General features: G+C 34.8%; 1 protein-coding gene across 1 annotated transcript; it reads right to left on the reverse strand.

The window, feature by feature from the left end:
* Positions 1 to 5,749: 5,749 nt before the first annotated feature.
* LOC121410653 (myeloid differentiation primary response protein MyD88-like) lies at positions 5,750 to 13,179 on the reverse strand. The gene is made up of 6 exons (XM_041602882.1): positions 12,464 to 13,179; positions 11,280 to 11,345; positions 10,016 to 10,084; positions 9,153 to 9,330; positions 7,449 to 7,540; positions 5,750 to 7,005 (listed from the first exon to the last, which is right to left on the reverse strand). Exons 1-6 carry the CDS (start codon positions 13,050 to 13,052, stop codon positions 6,857 to 6,859), a joined length of 1,143 nt encoding a protein of 380 aa, XP_041458816.1. The 5' UTR covers positions 13,053 to 13,179; the 3' UTR covers positions 5,750 to 6,856.
* Positions 13,180 to 16,001: the final 2,822 nt, after the last annotated feature.

The following is a 16,001-nucleotide window of genomic DNA, read 5'->3' on the forward strand; positions in this document are numbered from 1 at the left end:
AACTGGCCCAGGCAAAATATACTGGAAACCAGTAAAATTATACTGGAAACCAGAAAAAAAATTACTGGTCTTTTACTGTTTTTTTCCTTCTGGGAAGGCACGTGAAAAATATTGAAATGATCAAATTTTAATTAGTCTTGACCATAAATATATTCAAATGATTATAAACGAATTCTATATAGTGTCTTTAAATGAATCCCATTGTCTGATTTTAAAATTTGAATGACACATGTCACCGTAAAAACGTTAACGCGTACCAGCGTATCTACGGGGGGAGGGCAGGGGGACAGTCTTGCCCCCCTGACGAGTCACAACCCATGCAAAGGACGTATCCCTGCCCCCCTGACTAGCTTGAAATACCTTTTTTGTCCCCCCCCTGACGAGCTTGAATACCTTCTTTATTGCCCCCCCTGACAAGCTTGAAAACCTTTTTTTTTTTTGCTTGTCACTTTTTTTTTCTGGTTCAATATCCTTTGTGATTGAAGACCTTTTTTTTTTTTGCTTGTCATTAATTTTTGTCGGACGGTTTTGCCCCCCCCCCCTGTGTAAAATCCCAGGTACGCCACTGACGCGTACATTTAATTTAAGTGATTCCTATATAAAAATGGACGAGAAAACCTATAGTAATTAAACAAGTAGTCCTAACTTTATCGTGATGTGAAACGGACGTAACGTTCCGGTGCCACAGACTGTTCCCCCAGTCCAGGGGCCCGTTTCTCAACACCTGGACAAGTTAGTCATATCTTTATCCACCAACCACGGAGTTAGTTCCAATCTTACTAAACCCGTTTCTCGAAAGGCTTCCTAACTAAAATACCTTGATATCGATATTATCGGTAAAAAGAGCAGACGAGACGTAGCCTTAGTCACAAAATAGCATAATTTTCAAAAAGAAAAATTATAACAAAATTGCAAATATTGTGATGAATTGGGAATTTAATCTTTTAAGAATAATAGCACAGGTATATTATGCACCATACATACTTAGACCATGAAGACTTGAGCATTCAATTGCTGAGAAAATGGAATTATGAATAATTGATCTCGTGACTAAAAAATCACATGTGGACGTTGAGATGGGTACCCCGGGATATCCAATTTTAATAGTTTACGAAAGTAAAACCATAACGGTTTTCGTTGTAAAATGATGATAATTATACGGTATTTTACGATTCCAAACATCATCAAAATATAGTTTAACAATTTTCTTTTAAATCTTAGATACTGAAACTTACTATTCGACAAATTCTATGCATAAATTAGAGATAGAATTTATCAAAATGTTAATAGGGGTCTGAAAACGACAAATACGAGTCCATTTATGGATGGCCTGAAGTGGTAGAATCTTTATCAAATGAATTATTTTACTATTTCAAAATGAATGGTTTTGTGGAGTATTACCAACAGTTTTTGTAGATTCTTTGTATTACCATGATCATAGAATGCATTATCCAACTTGTTTTTTGATGTAATTTCAACATCTTTGATTGATTACGTAAGATTATAATTTTCACATTTCTAGGCACTTTTGCATGTCATAGTCTACCCACGTGATGCCACTACGTCATTAAGAAAGAAGTTGTGACAGGTTCGGAGGTGTCATAAATATTTAGTGAGGTTGTTGTACCCGATCTTGGTAAAGAGGGCTTCGTGAAACGGTTATCGGACAAGTAGCTCACTATCTCCGATTTAGTCAAGAAGTTAGACTTATGACGGTGTTGAGAAACGGGCCCCACTGACGGAATTCCATTATAATAGTTTTCACATGCACTACGCAGATGTTTTCTCGAACGTTGATAATCTATTGCCAAAACCCTTCATTACAAAGCAGCCTTTGTCGAAAATCGTTGAATCAAAACAGCAGTGTCGTCATGGATTCTGGATGAATGACATATATTTGCAATTTTTCGTCAGTTCCGAATCTAAGGACAATCTGTTGTCTGGCCCGAACGGTTTACCAATTTTCGACAAAGCCTCTAATCTGTTCATTGTGATTCGACAGTTATTTTCAATAGATTCTCAACGTTCCAGAAAGCATCTGCGTAGTATTGAAAACTCGCTTTCCAGACAACCAGGAAGTAAATTGGTCAATACCCGCTTCGTTTATTTTTGTCTCATCCCACATGGTCTTATCATACTCGGCCCAGATCCTACTTCGTCTACAACCAGTTCGTCTTTTAACAATATTCAATTAATTTACTATTTATCATAAACAAATAATTTCCAGATAGACTACATCTGTCTATACATACATGTGTTGTTGGATGAACCGCGTTTATGAACCAAAATAAAGTTAGAAACTATAAGGGGAAATTAGACCACTGGTCATAAAATGAGAGTAGATTGACCAAGTGAATATAATTTAGACCATACGGCAATCAGAACAATTATTGACGGTAGGCCAAATAGGATTGGACCATATGAATTATATAAGAAGCAGACCAAAAGTCAGTGGGATGGCGTGATGTACACTTGTCACTTTTTGTTTAATAACATTTCTATCTTTCATAACGATTTACCTGAAAAGAATTTTATTTTTTCCCTTATTTAAATCGCTTCTTTATCACAGGGCACTTTTTGATTCCATTGAATTTTACCACACTCCAGAGTCCAAAGTGACGGGACACTGGTCAATTGAAAGACGAATTGGTTTCCATTTCTCAAGTTAATATCCATCTTCTTCTCAACCCACTCCTCTATGACAATCGCATGCATGGATGTGGAAGTGTGAATAGCAAATATGACAGGTTCTACCAAAAAAAAAAATCAGATAACAAAAAAAAAATATCAGAATGTATAGCTCGGAAAAATATGGTTTGACAGGAGTATGTTTATTTTATTTTTATTATTACTATTAATATTCACAAGCAAGAGGTAAATTTACAGATCAACATAATCAGTATGATCACATAGTAAATAACATTTGAATGTAAGTATAGTACACAGAATTATTATGAATGAATTGCATCAAGAGTAAGAATTCATTTCATAATGAAATTTAATATAGAAAATTGAATGTGAAATGATAATAGATATACATGTATGGATAAAGGGCGGGATATATAGATAGATGGATGGGTGGATGGATGGATAGATAGATAGAGAGAGAGAAAGGGGGTAGAGGGGGGAACTCTGTGCCAAAACTGGTGCTTTTATCCAGTCTGTAACGGTAATCCAAAAAAATGACCCTATAAGCAACCCTACTATGAGAGGAAAGAAAGATAAATATTTATTCCAAGATGCTTATAAAGGTTGGTAAAATGGTGGTGATTTGTTTACCTGATGGCTCAGAAAGCATGAATGCTTGTCAGCAAGCAACCTGAGGTCCGACGACAGCTTAGGGTCCTCTCCAAGGGACCTGGTAATGAGGATTAATGCCTTACCAAAGGACACAAGCGCAACAAGTGGGAATCGAACCCGGGACACCGGAATCCGAAACCTCCGCTCTGTACCGACTGAGCCATCGTGGTTATTATAGGGAATAGATGATGGATTTTTACACATCTTTCCGCGTTGCATTTAATTGTGGGAAAACCAGTCATGTTGCGCAATTGTCCAATACTAGAGACGGACCTACAATGTAGATGTGGGAAATAGGCGTCTTCGGTGATCGCAATTTCTGAGTTTCTGTACAAAACTTAACAAAAAATGAGTCCCTTCTGGAAGATAGTTGAGTAAGTTTTGTTTTAATAGAGTAATCGACATCATATCCTTATTTTGAGTGACCACTCCCCCAAACACACTCACACCTGTCCTTTCTCACGCTCTCTCACACATTCCCCATCTCTTTCATCCCCCCCGCATCCCTGCCAGAGCTGACTTATAAAATAACAAGCTATTTTCGACATTAAATATATTTCAAAAATGTTGGTTGCTAAAGCATCTTTGTTGATTATTTCATAACTATCTACAAAACTGAAAGTATAAAGAAAGGAATTCTTATTGGATTGTAGATGTATTTACACAGTATATACATTTAATACACATTATTTTCATACAAAATCTTAACATACAAAAGTATATAGCAGGAAGTAATAAAAATACATCATTCATATGAATTGCCTGCAAAACATATGAATAATGAAACAAGATCTTTTTTATACATCCTACATGTATATCGAAACTGGCTTCAATTTCACACTAAATAGACATACATTCTATTGGACTTTCGTTTCCTGTAATTAGGAGAAATGTAAACAAAAGAATATGAAATTAAAGGCACATCCAAATAGAAAGATCACTGGTACAAAATTTACATTAGTCAATCATTAATGGTAGAAAATCAGAATTAAGAACACAAAATATGGAAACTTGCTCAGATTCAGGGGAACAATAACACTGACAATATAATACATGTAGAACATATTATACAAACATGTAAACATGTAATGCAAGTCAAAGAGAATTACAATGTCATCACACTGATACTCAAATTACTTACACTATATAGAGTAAAAAAAAACTTCATATAAATTTCAGTTTGGTATCATTGTTTCTATTTTAGTTTTGATACTCATGGATTCCAGAGAAGCATATTTACAATAATTTTATTCATGGAACATCTCTGGTTGCCATAACTCTTGATAAAATAAAATGTTAAATAGAAAATTACTGTGGAATTACAGTAGTCAAAGAGTTGTTTATGACTGTGTTTCATTCGCTATACCCCCCACAAAAATATTAGTTATTTTTCTCCCTTTATCAAACCTACCTTGCAGCCATTATATATACATGTACATAAATTATAAATTCTTATTTCAAAAGTTATTTCTTTTCATGTTGATTTACAAAGTTACAAAAACAGGAGCAGATATCTATTGCAGGGATGCTCTGGGTTAAAGATATTAATATCTCAATTAATAGAGTGAAATTTGATCAAAATCAGGTAACAAATAACGAAGTTATTGAATTTTAAAGATTTGCATTATTCCGGTAAATTGAATGAATATTCATCAGGTGGGCTGATGATGTCATATCCCCACTTTCGTATTTTATTATATCAAAAAAGGATTATTCAAAATTTTTCTACCAAGAACTAAAACAAATGGATTGACAACTGATAAAGTGCATTAGTTATTTCTTGCTGCAACGTATTTCATCATAATGGAGACACATCACTTACATATAATTTATGAGAAAATGAAACAATTATGATTTCCTGTAATACAAAAGTGGGGATGTGACATCATCAGCCCACCTAATGAATATTCATGAAGACATGCCTTGAACTATTTCACCGGAATAATGCAAATCTTTAAAATTCAATACCTTGTTATTTGTTTTCCGATTTTGATGAAATTTTCAGCATTTTGTTCTATTCATTTAGATATAAATATTTTCAGCATGGAGCATCCCTTTAAGCAAACTACAATTAACTTACGAGCTTAAAATACTCCTATATCAGCTATAGTCACTTTTTTTTAGTTTCACTGTATCAATGAACTGAAATACAAATATTGCACATACAGTATCTATATGGTTACTGCATTCTTGTACAAAATAGAAACTAATACACAATGGTAAAAAATAGGTTATTTTATTATCAATAGCTAATCATAAATTTTTTTTTTGTATATAAATCATTTATATATGAATTCAACATAAAATTTAGACATCAACATTAGAAAGGAAAAGAAATAAATTTTCTTCATTTCCTTGAACGTCCTGATCTTATTTGAAGAAAAAAAAAACATGAAGACATAAAAAAAATACATGGCTGAAGTGGAATATCCCAAAAAGAAAGGTGTGGATTTCTTTAGCTGATATGTAACAGGACACAATTATACTATTGCAAAACATAAAAAAAAATTGACAAATTTCCAAGGTGTACGTCTATAATAAACATACCATTAGTATGAATATGTATTTGTTAAAATTATCATTCTAAAAAAAGAAAGCAAAGGAAATTTAAGAACTCTTTTTTATTTCTATTGTTTTTAAATTTCTGAATATAGAATAATGACAAATGATTTCATACTAACATTTTGAGACGGACAAAGTAGATTGTATACAAGTACATCATAAACAAACACTGGATTAATTCTTTCTCATCCTAAAGGTCATCAGATTTATTTCATCAGCTGACCATGAAAAATACAATTTATTCTCAATGCCTACTAATCCATTACTGGGTGTAAGCTAGAAACATCTTTACATTCATTCTACAGTACTTCCCTAACAAACACAATATCTTATCATTCCAGTCTATCAAGCTTGTTGTGTGCAAGCATATGGGAACTAAACATGCAATATTTGTACTGTCTAATGTATGTACAATCAAAATTACACCATTGCACGGTTATGGAAGACAAATTGATGATTCAAGGTTGGATCCTATCCAAGAACATTTCAAATCAATTCATTTTTTTTATCTTATCATCAAGTACTTTGTATGTTTCTTTTGTAGCATCACAAATAGCTTGTGTACACAGCAGCACGCACTGTACACAAGCTATTCATGCTCAGCATTATATGTTATTCAAATAACCAATTTTTAAATTGTATTTGTATTCAAAGAAATCATGAAATTTTCATACTTGTCCTATATACTTCTAAGGTGTTACGCAATATGAAATGCGATCATTCTTATGAATGCAATGATATGATGATGTAATCAATTAAAACAGAGATGTTGTGCTCAATTTGACTTTGCCTCGTTATATAGCTTATCTTTCTCATGATCAGTGTAAAATCTTGCACCATCATACATACATCGGTTCACTATTTGTATACTGGTATAAAATTACTGAAAAGTCTATCAAAATACTAGACTCAATTTTTCAACATGCACATTTTTTCTTTAACTGAATTAGATAATGAACTTTAATGAACTTCTCTCTGTATCATGATGGTCTCTTTAGCGGATGGACATGGCTTTACGAAGACGATCCCAGAGCCAAGGTCTAAGGTCTTGTTTGGTGAAGTCACATGTTGTGATGTGTCGTATGATGAGAGGGGGTTCACAAGGTTTGATGAGGATCGGGATTATACGTCTTCTCCTTGCACCTGAAAGTAGAATAAATATCCACGTAATAAACACTGACTGAAGTAATAACAAATAATTAATAATAAGAGTCACCCAAATAGAAGATGATGGGAAGACTGTGTGTGGATGGTGTCTAGATGATTTAGTTGTAGAATGTGGATATGAAGGATACAACATGCTGGAGTGGATGGTTAAAAAAAAACCCTTGAATGTAGACTATGGATCTGAACTTTTTAAGAATATTTCACACATAAAATGTTGTTGCTGACTGTATTTAAATTTGATCAAAGATCTTCTTTGTACAAAAACTTTGCTAACTAGTAAAACCATAGAGCTATTACTGTAATAGCTCTATGGTAAAACTCATGCAATTAAAGTTGAATAACCTATCAATACACTGTGAAGCCTGCCCAATTCCAACCATTCATCAGGAATGGCTTGAGTAAATCCACATGTTACTCACCTGGTTCTAATGAAACAGCAAACTTGGTTTGGAAGTCACAGCTTGAACTCTGCAGGAACTCTGGAGATAATACTACCAGCATTTTATTACACCTAGTAAAAAATAATGAGAGAGGGTTACAGAACAATAGACTTTTCTAACTAGTATTGGACAAATTCAATTGGGATGCATGACTGTTATGCTAGTATAAAAAAAACTTTCAAAGCTGATCTCAATCAAGATGTAAAAAGTTGTAAAAATTTGAAATCTTTACATGAAATCACTCTTCTCAACTCTTCTCACTCTTACTCCAATCCATACAGGACTAAAATGTAATCTTATTCAAAGTTAGCACTCAAGATGACAATTCTTGTTAATCATGTGGTGTGGATGTTATGTAATAACATATGTTTTAGTGGGTGCATTTTACAATTTTACAGGAGCATACATGTATGTGCAAAAAAACCCAAATCCAAATACTAGTATTTTGCCTTTTGAAGAGAGAACACTTCTCAAATCAGGATATAATATATAAACAGCTCTCTGATGTTCAATAACTAAATTTGTACGATTCAAAATGTCTTTTTAAAGAAAAGTAAAAACATAAAGGGGAGGTGCTAGATTTCCATATAAAAATCAATTTCACAAAAAATAATCAGCAACTACGCTTTTGTAATAATAGCATGTTATATGATAATCCAGTATTTAAACTGACCCTTTACTACAGCTTTCGATAGGCTTTGAAAATGAGATTTTTACAAGTAAATCAGCAGCGGCTCTAAGCACACTGACAATTTATTTTCATTCGTTCGATCCTTTTGTATTCCCCCCCCCACCCCCTCTGTCTTCATTGTTCTCCTTTTCAATCTACCCACTTCCCCTTTCTGTTTCATGCATGGGAGAAGTATATACATCACTATCATGTGCCAACTTAGTTTTATACAGGGGGTTCCCATGACTGTGAACTATGGGAATCGGGAATTGTACCCTACATAAAAAAATATTTTCGTACATGCCGAACATCACATTCCATTAAGCATACTGAAAATCATGAGAACCACAAGAGTCAAGAGTGCTTTCCGTGTTAGTCTTAATTACACTCATTGATTCCTAAATTGGTTGGTTGAATAGGACTGACGATACAACACACTAGCTTGTAGGCACCAGCCCTTGGGCTTATCAAAACACAATAGTATGACGGTCTCAATTTTAAGACTACTGGAGTAGAATGGAATTGTGTATTGCGTGGTATTTCCTGAGCATATCATGACTAAAGTTAGACTTATCTCAAGACCCACTTGCTGATTAATTTATCAATAAGGGTCTGTGTCTGCACTTTGCAGACTAGTGACACACCATGACACCACTATGGTGTTGAATCTGGGTCATTTCTCTATCAACAAAACTGTCACACATGATTTTTGAGGATTTCAATGCACTGGCTCCTGTGACAATAACCCCAATAAAAAACCTTACTCCACAGATTCTCACATCATTATGAAACAAAACCTACCACAACCTTAACCTTCCCCTTACTCTACATGTATATGTCTTCAGAGATATTAACAAAGGCAGGACCAGTAGTCGTGGGAATAAATAACGCATCACCACTTGAGAGGGGGATTTCGCCCAAAACTTAAAACATTCTTATCAAAGGTTATAATTTGGACTTATTCCTCTCTCAATCTGAAACAGAATGAACCTTTTTGTCTTCCACATAGTTACCTGTTCTTGATTATTTCTGCAGTGACGAGAGCATGCGAACCTCCCGGCAGTAGATCTCTCTGATCAATGCAGAGTTTGAAGTTATGAGGTTCAGATTCCATTTGTCTCCTGAGCTCTTGAACAAACTCTAGATCGGCCATGGCAAAACAAATGTAAGCATCAAACATCTCTGGAGGCCCTGGAGTAAGATGCAAGGATGACAGTGAATTTAGTGATAAAAGAATGACTTGTTTACCATAGTTCTGTGAATATTTTCTGGATCATGTATTATTATTCTAACATATTTGTGAATAATTTATTGATCTGCTAAAAGATTACAAAAGTACGATGTAACATTTTTAGCCAAATTTGAGTAGTTACACTTACATTGAGAGAGAGTCTTTAAAATCAAGTTTAATCATTATAGTTCTGACATGCAGATAGGCATGTAGATGATATATTATCACTAGAGCTTCTATTTAAAAAGTACTATTCTTGTTTAATTTATTTCAATCACCTTTGGCACAAAAATCTTCAATTATAATTACACTGCTGATGTCAAGTTTGCTGAATCTCATTGTTAATTGTTATAGTTCATTTTTTGATCATATCAGTTATATAGTCTTCAACAACTATACTGATTAAGTGATAGAATGACAATATTCAAAGAATCCATTGACGTGTGCGGTCATTTACACTGGATACATGTATTCAAAATACTACTTTTCTTGGGTATCACATGGTGAGCATTATTTTTATTTTTGAATAAACTTTTCATTTTACATGAATTTTACATATAAGGATAAAAATATGTACCTATTCAATCATTTTGAATGATACTGAATATGTCATTGTTAAAGGAAATAAAAACAATTTTCCCCTACCAGATGGTGAATCATTGAGTGTGATTCCTCTTAGATCTTCTGATGTAGATGTTGCAAAATTGCCAGTCACTAGGAACGAAACATAACAAAGTGAAATTATTGAATAAATCTATCTCATTGGTATATCAAGGCTAAATTAAAAAGGGGATTGTTTTACAAACTTTTGTAGTGTGATTATTTGAACCTGTTGCAATTATGAATCATATATGAATCATAATCTTTTTATGAAATGCTCCCCTTGTTTTTCATCAATAAAAGGAATCTGTCCACTTAGACCACTGCTCTTTCATTTCATTTTTGTTCAAATTCCTTCTTCATAATATGGTCTCCTTTGTAGCAGATATAGGGTATACATAGACTTTACATTTAATGTGATCTGGGTCCATAGACACAAAATCTTCATAAGACTAGTAATCGCCTCTACTCTGGACTATAAATTAGATGACAACTAGGTTTTTATTAATAAAATGTTAAGTCCATGGTTTCACTAATGCTTATTGCATTTAAAAAAAGTGACAATAGATGAATAGTGAAAGATTCACCTCAGTAATGCCCCGGTGGGGTCACTCAGCCGCAGAGGGGGACACGTATGACCGTTACCACAAATGCAAGTGACCCCCTATTGCAGTCAATTTCAAGGACATTTTGTGAAATTTACCCCCCTATTTTCACGCAAAACAAGGACAAAATTGCGGTAAAATGGTACCTTGAAACACCCCTAATTATAAGATTGTAAGGACACTTTTGCCCATTTCGCAAATTTACCCCTATTTACCGTATTTCAAGGACAGGGCATTTACACCCTTTCCTCATTAGAGGAAATTGCAACACAGGCGTCAGAGTGCTCAGTCCTTAAAGATGACCAAGAGCCATGTCATTCTGATACAATAATCCAAAAGAATTTTATTTTTCTTGAAAAATAAGAAAAGTAGAATTCTTTGTATAAATAAATGTAGAGTTGTCCATATAAAGATACAGAGCATGATGCGCAGCGACGGATTTTACTTCCCGTAATCGTTCTCCCCTTTTTCCTGACCCCTATTTCCATCAGATCGAGGACGGTGAGCACCCCTATTTTCACTACTTCGAGGAGTGTTCTGTCCGCGGACGTTCCGTGAAATTGACCCCTTTTCCCGCGATTTTGGTAACGGTCATGCGGTCCCCAAGTCATATTGAGTGACCTCACCTGAGTAATGCAAGTTGACTGTATCATATAAATTATGAAAATGCAAGTAATTTGAAAATTAAAACCATTTGATCTTACCCTCTGGTACTTGAATAGGATCTTTAGCTTCAGCTTGAGTTCGTCTCCATCGCTTACAGTCTTCCTCTATATTATATGATTGATAAACAGAGAAGAAATACTCCATGATCAAGCCAAAATTGCCTGAGATTTCAAGGGCTTCCAGTTTCATTACTTGATGCTCTTAAAATTTTGATATACAATTCACTATTAAATGAATAAATTTTTAAATAGTAACTACAAAGTCAATTATGATAACTCATTTTCTAAATTTTTATTAAAGTACAACCCAAACCAATTCATCACTATTATAATAGTCTCATTAGATTTTCTTTGCTCCAAGAATGTTACAAGCTAAAACAATAGAATCGTACGCAACAACAATAATAATGATGATGATGATAATTGATAATAATAATAAAATAAAAAATAGAAAAAATCTCAAGAGGATGTCGAACATGACGGTGAAGGTCACACCAGACACCATTTCCTAAGGCTAAGGAATCCTGCAACCAAATGTCTCTTCACCTTTAACTGTACGATATCAGGAAGCAGCTATTGTGGGTACAACTAGACCAAAAGCTTCGGTCTCTGTTAAATTGGTTGTTCCGCAGTACTCCGTTGGCTCCACTCACCAAAATACAGCTCTAGACCGAAGTCCTAACTAGATCTGTACAGGGACTCAATGGCCATATGTCTATGTACTAAGTTCGGACAAACCAAGGAAGTGGGAGTTGCGCGATAGCCAAAAAAGCACTGTTTTTGTCCTTGTAAGTTGATTTTTTCCTGTTTTGGTGCATTCCAGGCCAAAACGGAATAATTTCTTCTATTTGGTCCAGTTCTTATTATATATTTTTATGAAATAAAGACAAAAATCAATGAGTCCCGTCAGGGGGATTTTGCACTGTTAATCCCCTAAAGGCGGCTGCATGATCGCGAGCCGTCTGTGTATGAGGAAAACAAAAGAAGTAAATAAAATGTTTAAAAAATCCTCGAAACTGACCGCTGCCAGCTGTCTAGACTACAGTCACACTGGTAAGAAAGACTTGGACATTCAATAAAGTTATCAATGGCACTTGATATTACTTTGTTCTTTTTGTGAGAGCAAAGTTAGGCAAGGCCATGGGAATAAATATGGACTTGATCCTGGTCAGAGAATCAGACTCTGAGGAATAAGTCAATACCACAAATAAAATATTTCTTACCAAGAAATGTAGGCAGTGCATCTAAGACATCATGTCTTTCAATTTTTTCTAAGATATCAAGTAGCTTTCCAACATTACTTCCAGGTTTAGTACACCATGCAGATAAAACTTTTGCCACTGGATCTGTTTCCATAGCAAAGTTTTGGATATGAAGTTGATAACTGAATCCCATTTCTTCAGCCAAATCTCTCCAATCAGACGATCCGGGTCTAGGAGGACGGAGGTACTGAGAAAGAATGTTAGTTGTCCTCCATCCGATACCAGTGGCTGGCATGAGGAGATCGATCTTACTTTCCTCATCTTTATCTCCTTTCTCAGGCAATTCGGCTGCCATTAGTTCAAAGCATCCACTATCATCAGTATCCTGTCCGAGTTGTCCGAGGGAAGCTGTTGTTGGATTTTCCGACGCCGAAACAGGTGGCTCGAAAGTATGGGAGTTGTCGTTGCCAGCCTGACTCGAGCTGCTGCTGCTAGTTTTACTGTCTGCAGCTGCGACAGATTTAGTTCCGGAACTTAAAAATACTTTACCAGAATCTCTCTTTGCGTCACCCGGTAGGTGAAGCTGCACCGTTAAATCATTATAATTCATCGTGAGGTAATTATTTCACGAGGTCACGTTGCAGTTGTAAAAAAATATTGTTCCGAAACGAATTGTTAACTCTAAAGCAACTTCCGGGTGCTATTCCAGTTAACTTGCACACAATGCATACGTCATAAAACCAAACCACTGATCAGTGAACCAAACCACTGCATGTTCTCAGATCGTCGAGCAACGTACCTTCAGTGCACACTACAGTCTAAGAACGAAAACTTTTTTCCTAATCAGACTTATTTTGCTGTCATACTGAACATAATTCTTATAAAGTATAGAGTATGTCTTTATCGCTCTATATGAAAATGAATTAAATTTCAACTGAAAATATTTTAGGTTGGCAATTTGCACCACAAAATGAAAGTTACATCAAAGTTAAAACTTGCGGTGCTTGATTCAGAGACTATGAAGTGTCCATATTGGGAGGGGGATTTTTAGGGGAATCCCCTTGTTTGTACGTCTCGGAGCTCCATGTGCATATTTGAGTAACGATCGAGTGTCAATTTTTACCAGTCTGGACCGAATTATGCCAGGCACAGGTAGGGAGGAGGGGGGGGGGGGGGCAGCTAGGATACATTACATATTCTGACCCAAATTTCTCCACAAAGAACACCCTGTGGTATGTTGTGCCCCTTGGGGCCTTGGGAATTAATTTTACTGGGGGTGCTGATGTAAATTTGAAAAGCCCCCCCCCAAAAAAAAGGAAAAAAGAAAAAGGGTTTCACTACAAAACAGAGATAAAAGTGTTCCTAAAAAGGGTGTTCATACAAAATTATGGTCTTTTTGGTTACATTTATCAATTTTTACACGTCTTCCAGAACTGTGACCTGGCCGGGTGTGCTACCTATTATGATACACGCAGTTTTGGGGTGCTTCATTATTCTTTATATGGAATGCTTACTGTGAACATTAATTTAATTGGTATATTCAGTGTTATATCTTACATAAATCAAATCATGTATGCTGATTGGTTTAAATAGCATCATGTGACCAAACATATTCTCACTATTTTGTGATGTTAAAAATGAAACACCCACTGAAGAAAAATTGCTATTCCGTGATGTCAATGATGGAAAAGTGCACTATTCCATCATTGACATCACAGATCATGACAGCGCAACGCGCAAGCACTAATATGCCTATGCCTTCAGCGTGCTGAGCGAAGGCTGCAGATGAAGTAGGTAAGACAGCGCAGCAAAGTTATCTTCATTCAGATAAAAAAAGGCTGAACTATGAGTACAAGAACTAGATTGCCAAAATCTATTGCTCTGAAATTAAAAAAACTATATCTGGTGGGTGTTTCATAAAGCTGTTTTTGTAAGTTAAGAATGACTGGTGAACCTTTCTTATGTACTAGATAATCACCATAATATAATATAACATAATAATGGTGAACATAATATAATATAATATGATATAATATAATAATAATGGTGAACATAATTTTCCACAAGAAAAGATACCAGTCGTTCTTAAAGTCGCTTTTGAATTGCAAACAGCTTTATGAAATGGCCCACAGGCCTTTATTTCAAAAGTATACAGGTAATCATTCATCTTTGGTTGCTCTGGCAAAATTATCATTTTCCCTCAGGGCATAGTAATGCCAGTCCAACCTCGGATGAATAATTCCCGCTATACTTACTCAAAGCCTGGTATATTTGTACATTATCCTTAGATGGCAGACATGGATTAACTCCTTAACTATTTTTCATTTTTATAAAAAAATCACAATGAACAAACCAACCAAACTCAACATCATATTGAAATAGTATGCATGTTGTAATCATACCAAATGGTAATAAGAGGTGGCAGGTGCTGGAGCCGTGCACCTTTCAGCTTCAATGGCTTATAACACATTGTTCATTGTTCAACTGTTTTCAAAATATTATTTTTTCACATCCCCTAAAAGTGGCACCAGGAATACAAAACATATGAATATATGTGGAAACATTATATATTATCTGTCATGGAAACAACTTGAGTAATTATTTGGCTCAAATTACATCGTGTGACAGTCCCCACTAGCCTTGTGCATTGAGCTACACTGTAGTTTGTCATGGAGGGTAATATCGCCGCATAGTGATCAGTATACGTAGGAAGGCACATTAAGCTTGGCATACATGTCAAAGGGGAAGTTCACCCTGACTAAAAGTTTATTGTAAAAATAGCAGAAAAAAATATTGCTGAAGGTTAGAGAAAATCCATCAAAGAATAAAAAAGTTATTATTAATTATTTGATTCATGACATCATATGCGAGCAGCTTTCCTACATATTGTATGGTAAAAAAAAATTGATGAAATGTCATTTTACCAGAAAATTTTTACTTTACCTTCAGTATATCAATAGACCATCATTTCATACCCATTTCTATAAATAAAACAAAAATAAGTCATCACAAACCATTACAAATTGAAATTTAATCATTTTATATTACATAAATTGTGGGGCAGCTGTTTGTCCGATGATGACACAATTCCAAAACTTTAAATTCTAATAACTTTCTATGAACTTTCCTCAAACCTTTGCTAATATATTTTATTTATTTTTTCTGCTATTTTACAACAAACTTTTCTTCAGAAGTTCTGAGCCTGCTATAGGGTGAAGCAATAATCAATCTCTTGGAGTTGGACATGTCATATTCAAATTAGCACCAAAATATGAGTGATTTACACAAACAAATTATACTTTTTACTCTTCATTAATTCTATTCAGCTATTCTAAAATGATTGTTTTTTTCTGTTGTCTTTACCTTCATATATCCTCTTTTTATCTTGTTCCATGTTTGTATGCAATTAATCACAGTCCCTGCCTTTCCCTCCTTCACTTTTCACATTCTCCTTTTGTTTGTCTGCCTGTCTCTCTCTTGAATCCTCTCTCTTGAACATTCATTCTGTCTTTACATCTATTTTATTCTACGACAACACCCCCCTTGCTCTCTGGGTGTG

This window comes from Lytechinus variegatus, chromosome 3, assembly GCF_018143015.1.
Source record: "Lytechinus variegatus isolate NC3 chromosome 3, Lvar_3.0, whole genome shotgun sequence".
Lineage (NCBI taxonomy): Eukaryota > Metazoa > Echinodermata > Echinoidea > Temnopleuroida > Toxopneustidae > Lytechinus > Lytechinus variegatus.

Coding starts and splice junctions, on each gene's coding strand:
- LOC121410653 (XM_041602882.1), bottom strand. CDS start 13,052: ATGAATTATAATGATTTAACGGTGCAGCTTCACCTACCGGGTGACGCA. Junction 10,085..11,279: donor TCCTATTCAAGTACCAGAGG/GTAAGATCAAAT, acceptor TTTCGTTCCTAG/TGACTGGCAATTTTGCAACA. Junction 7,006..7,448: donor TGCTGTTTCATTAGAACCAG/GTGAGTAACATG, acceptor TTCTACTTTCAG/GTGCAAGGAGAAGACGTATA.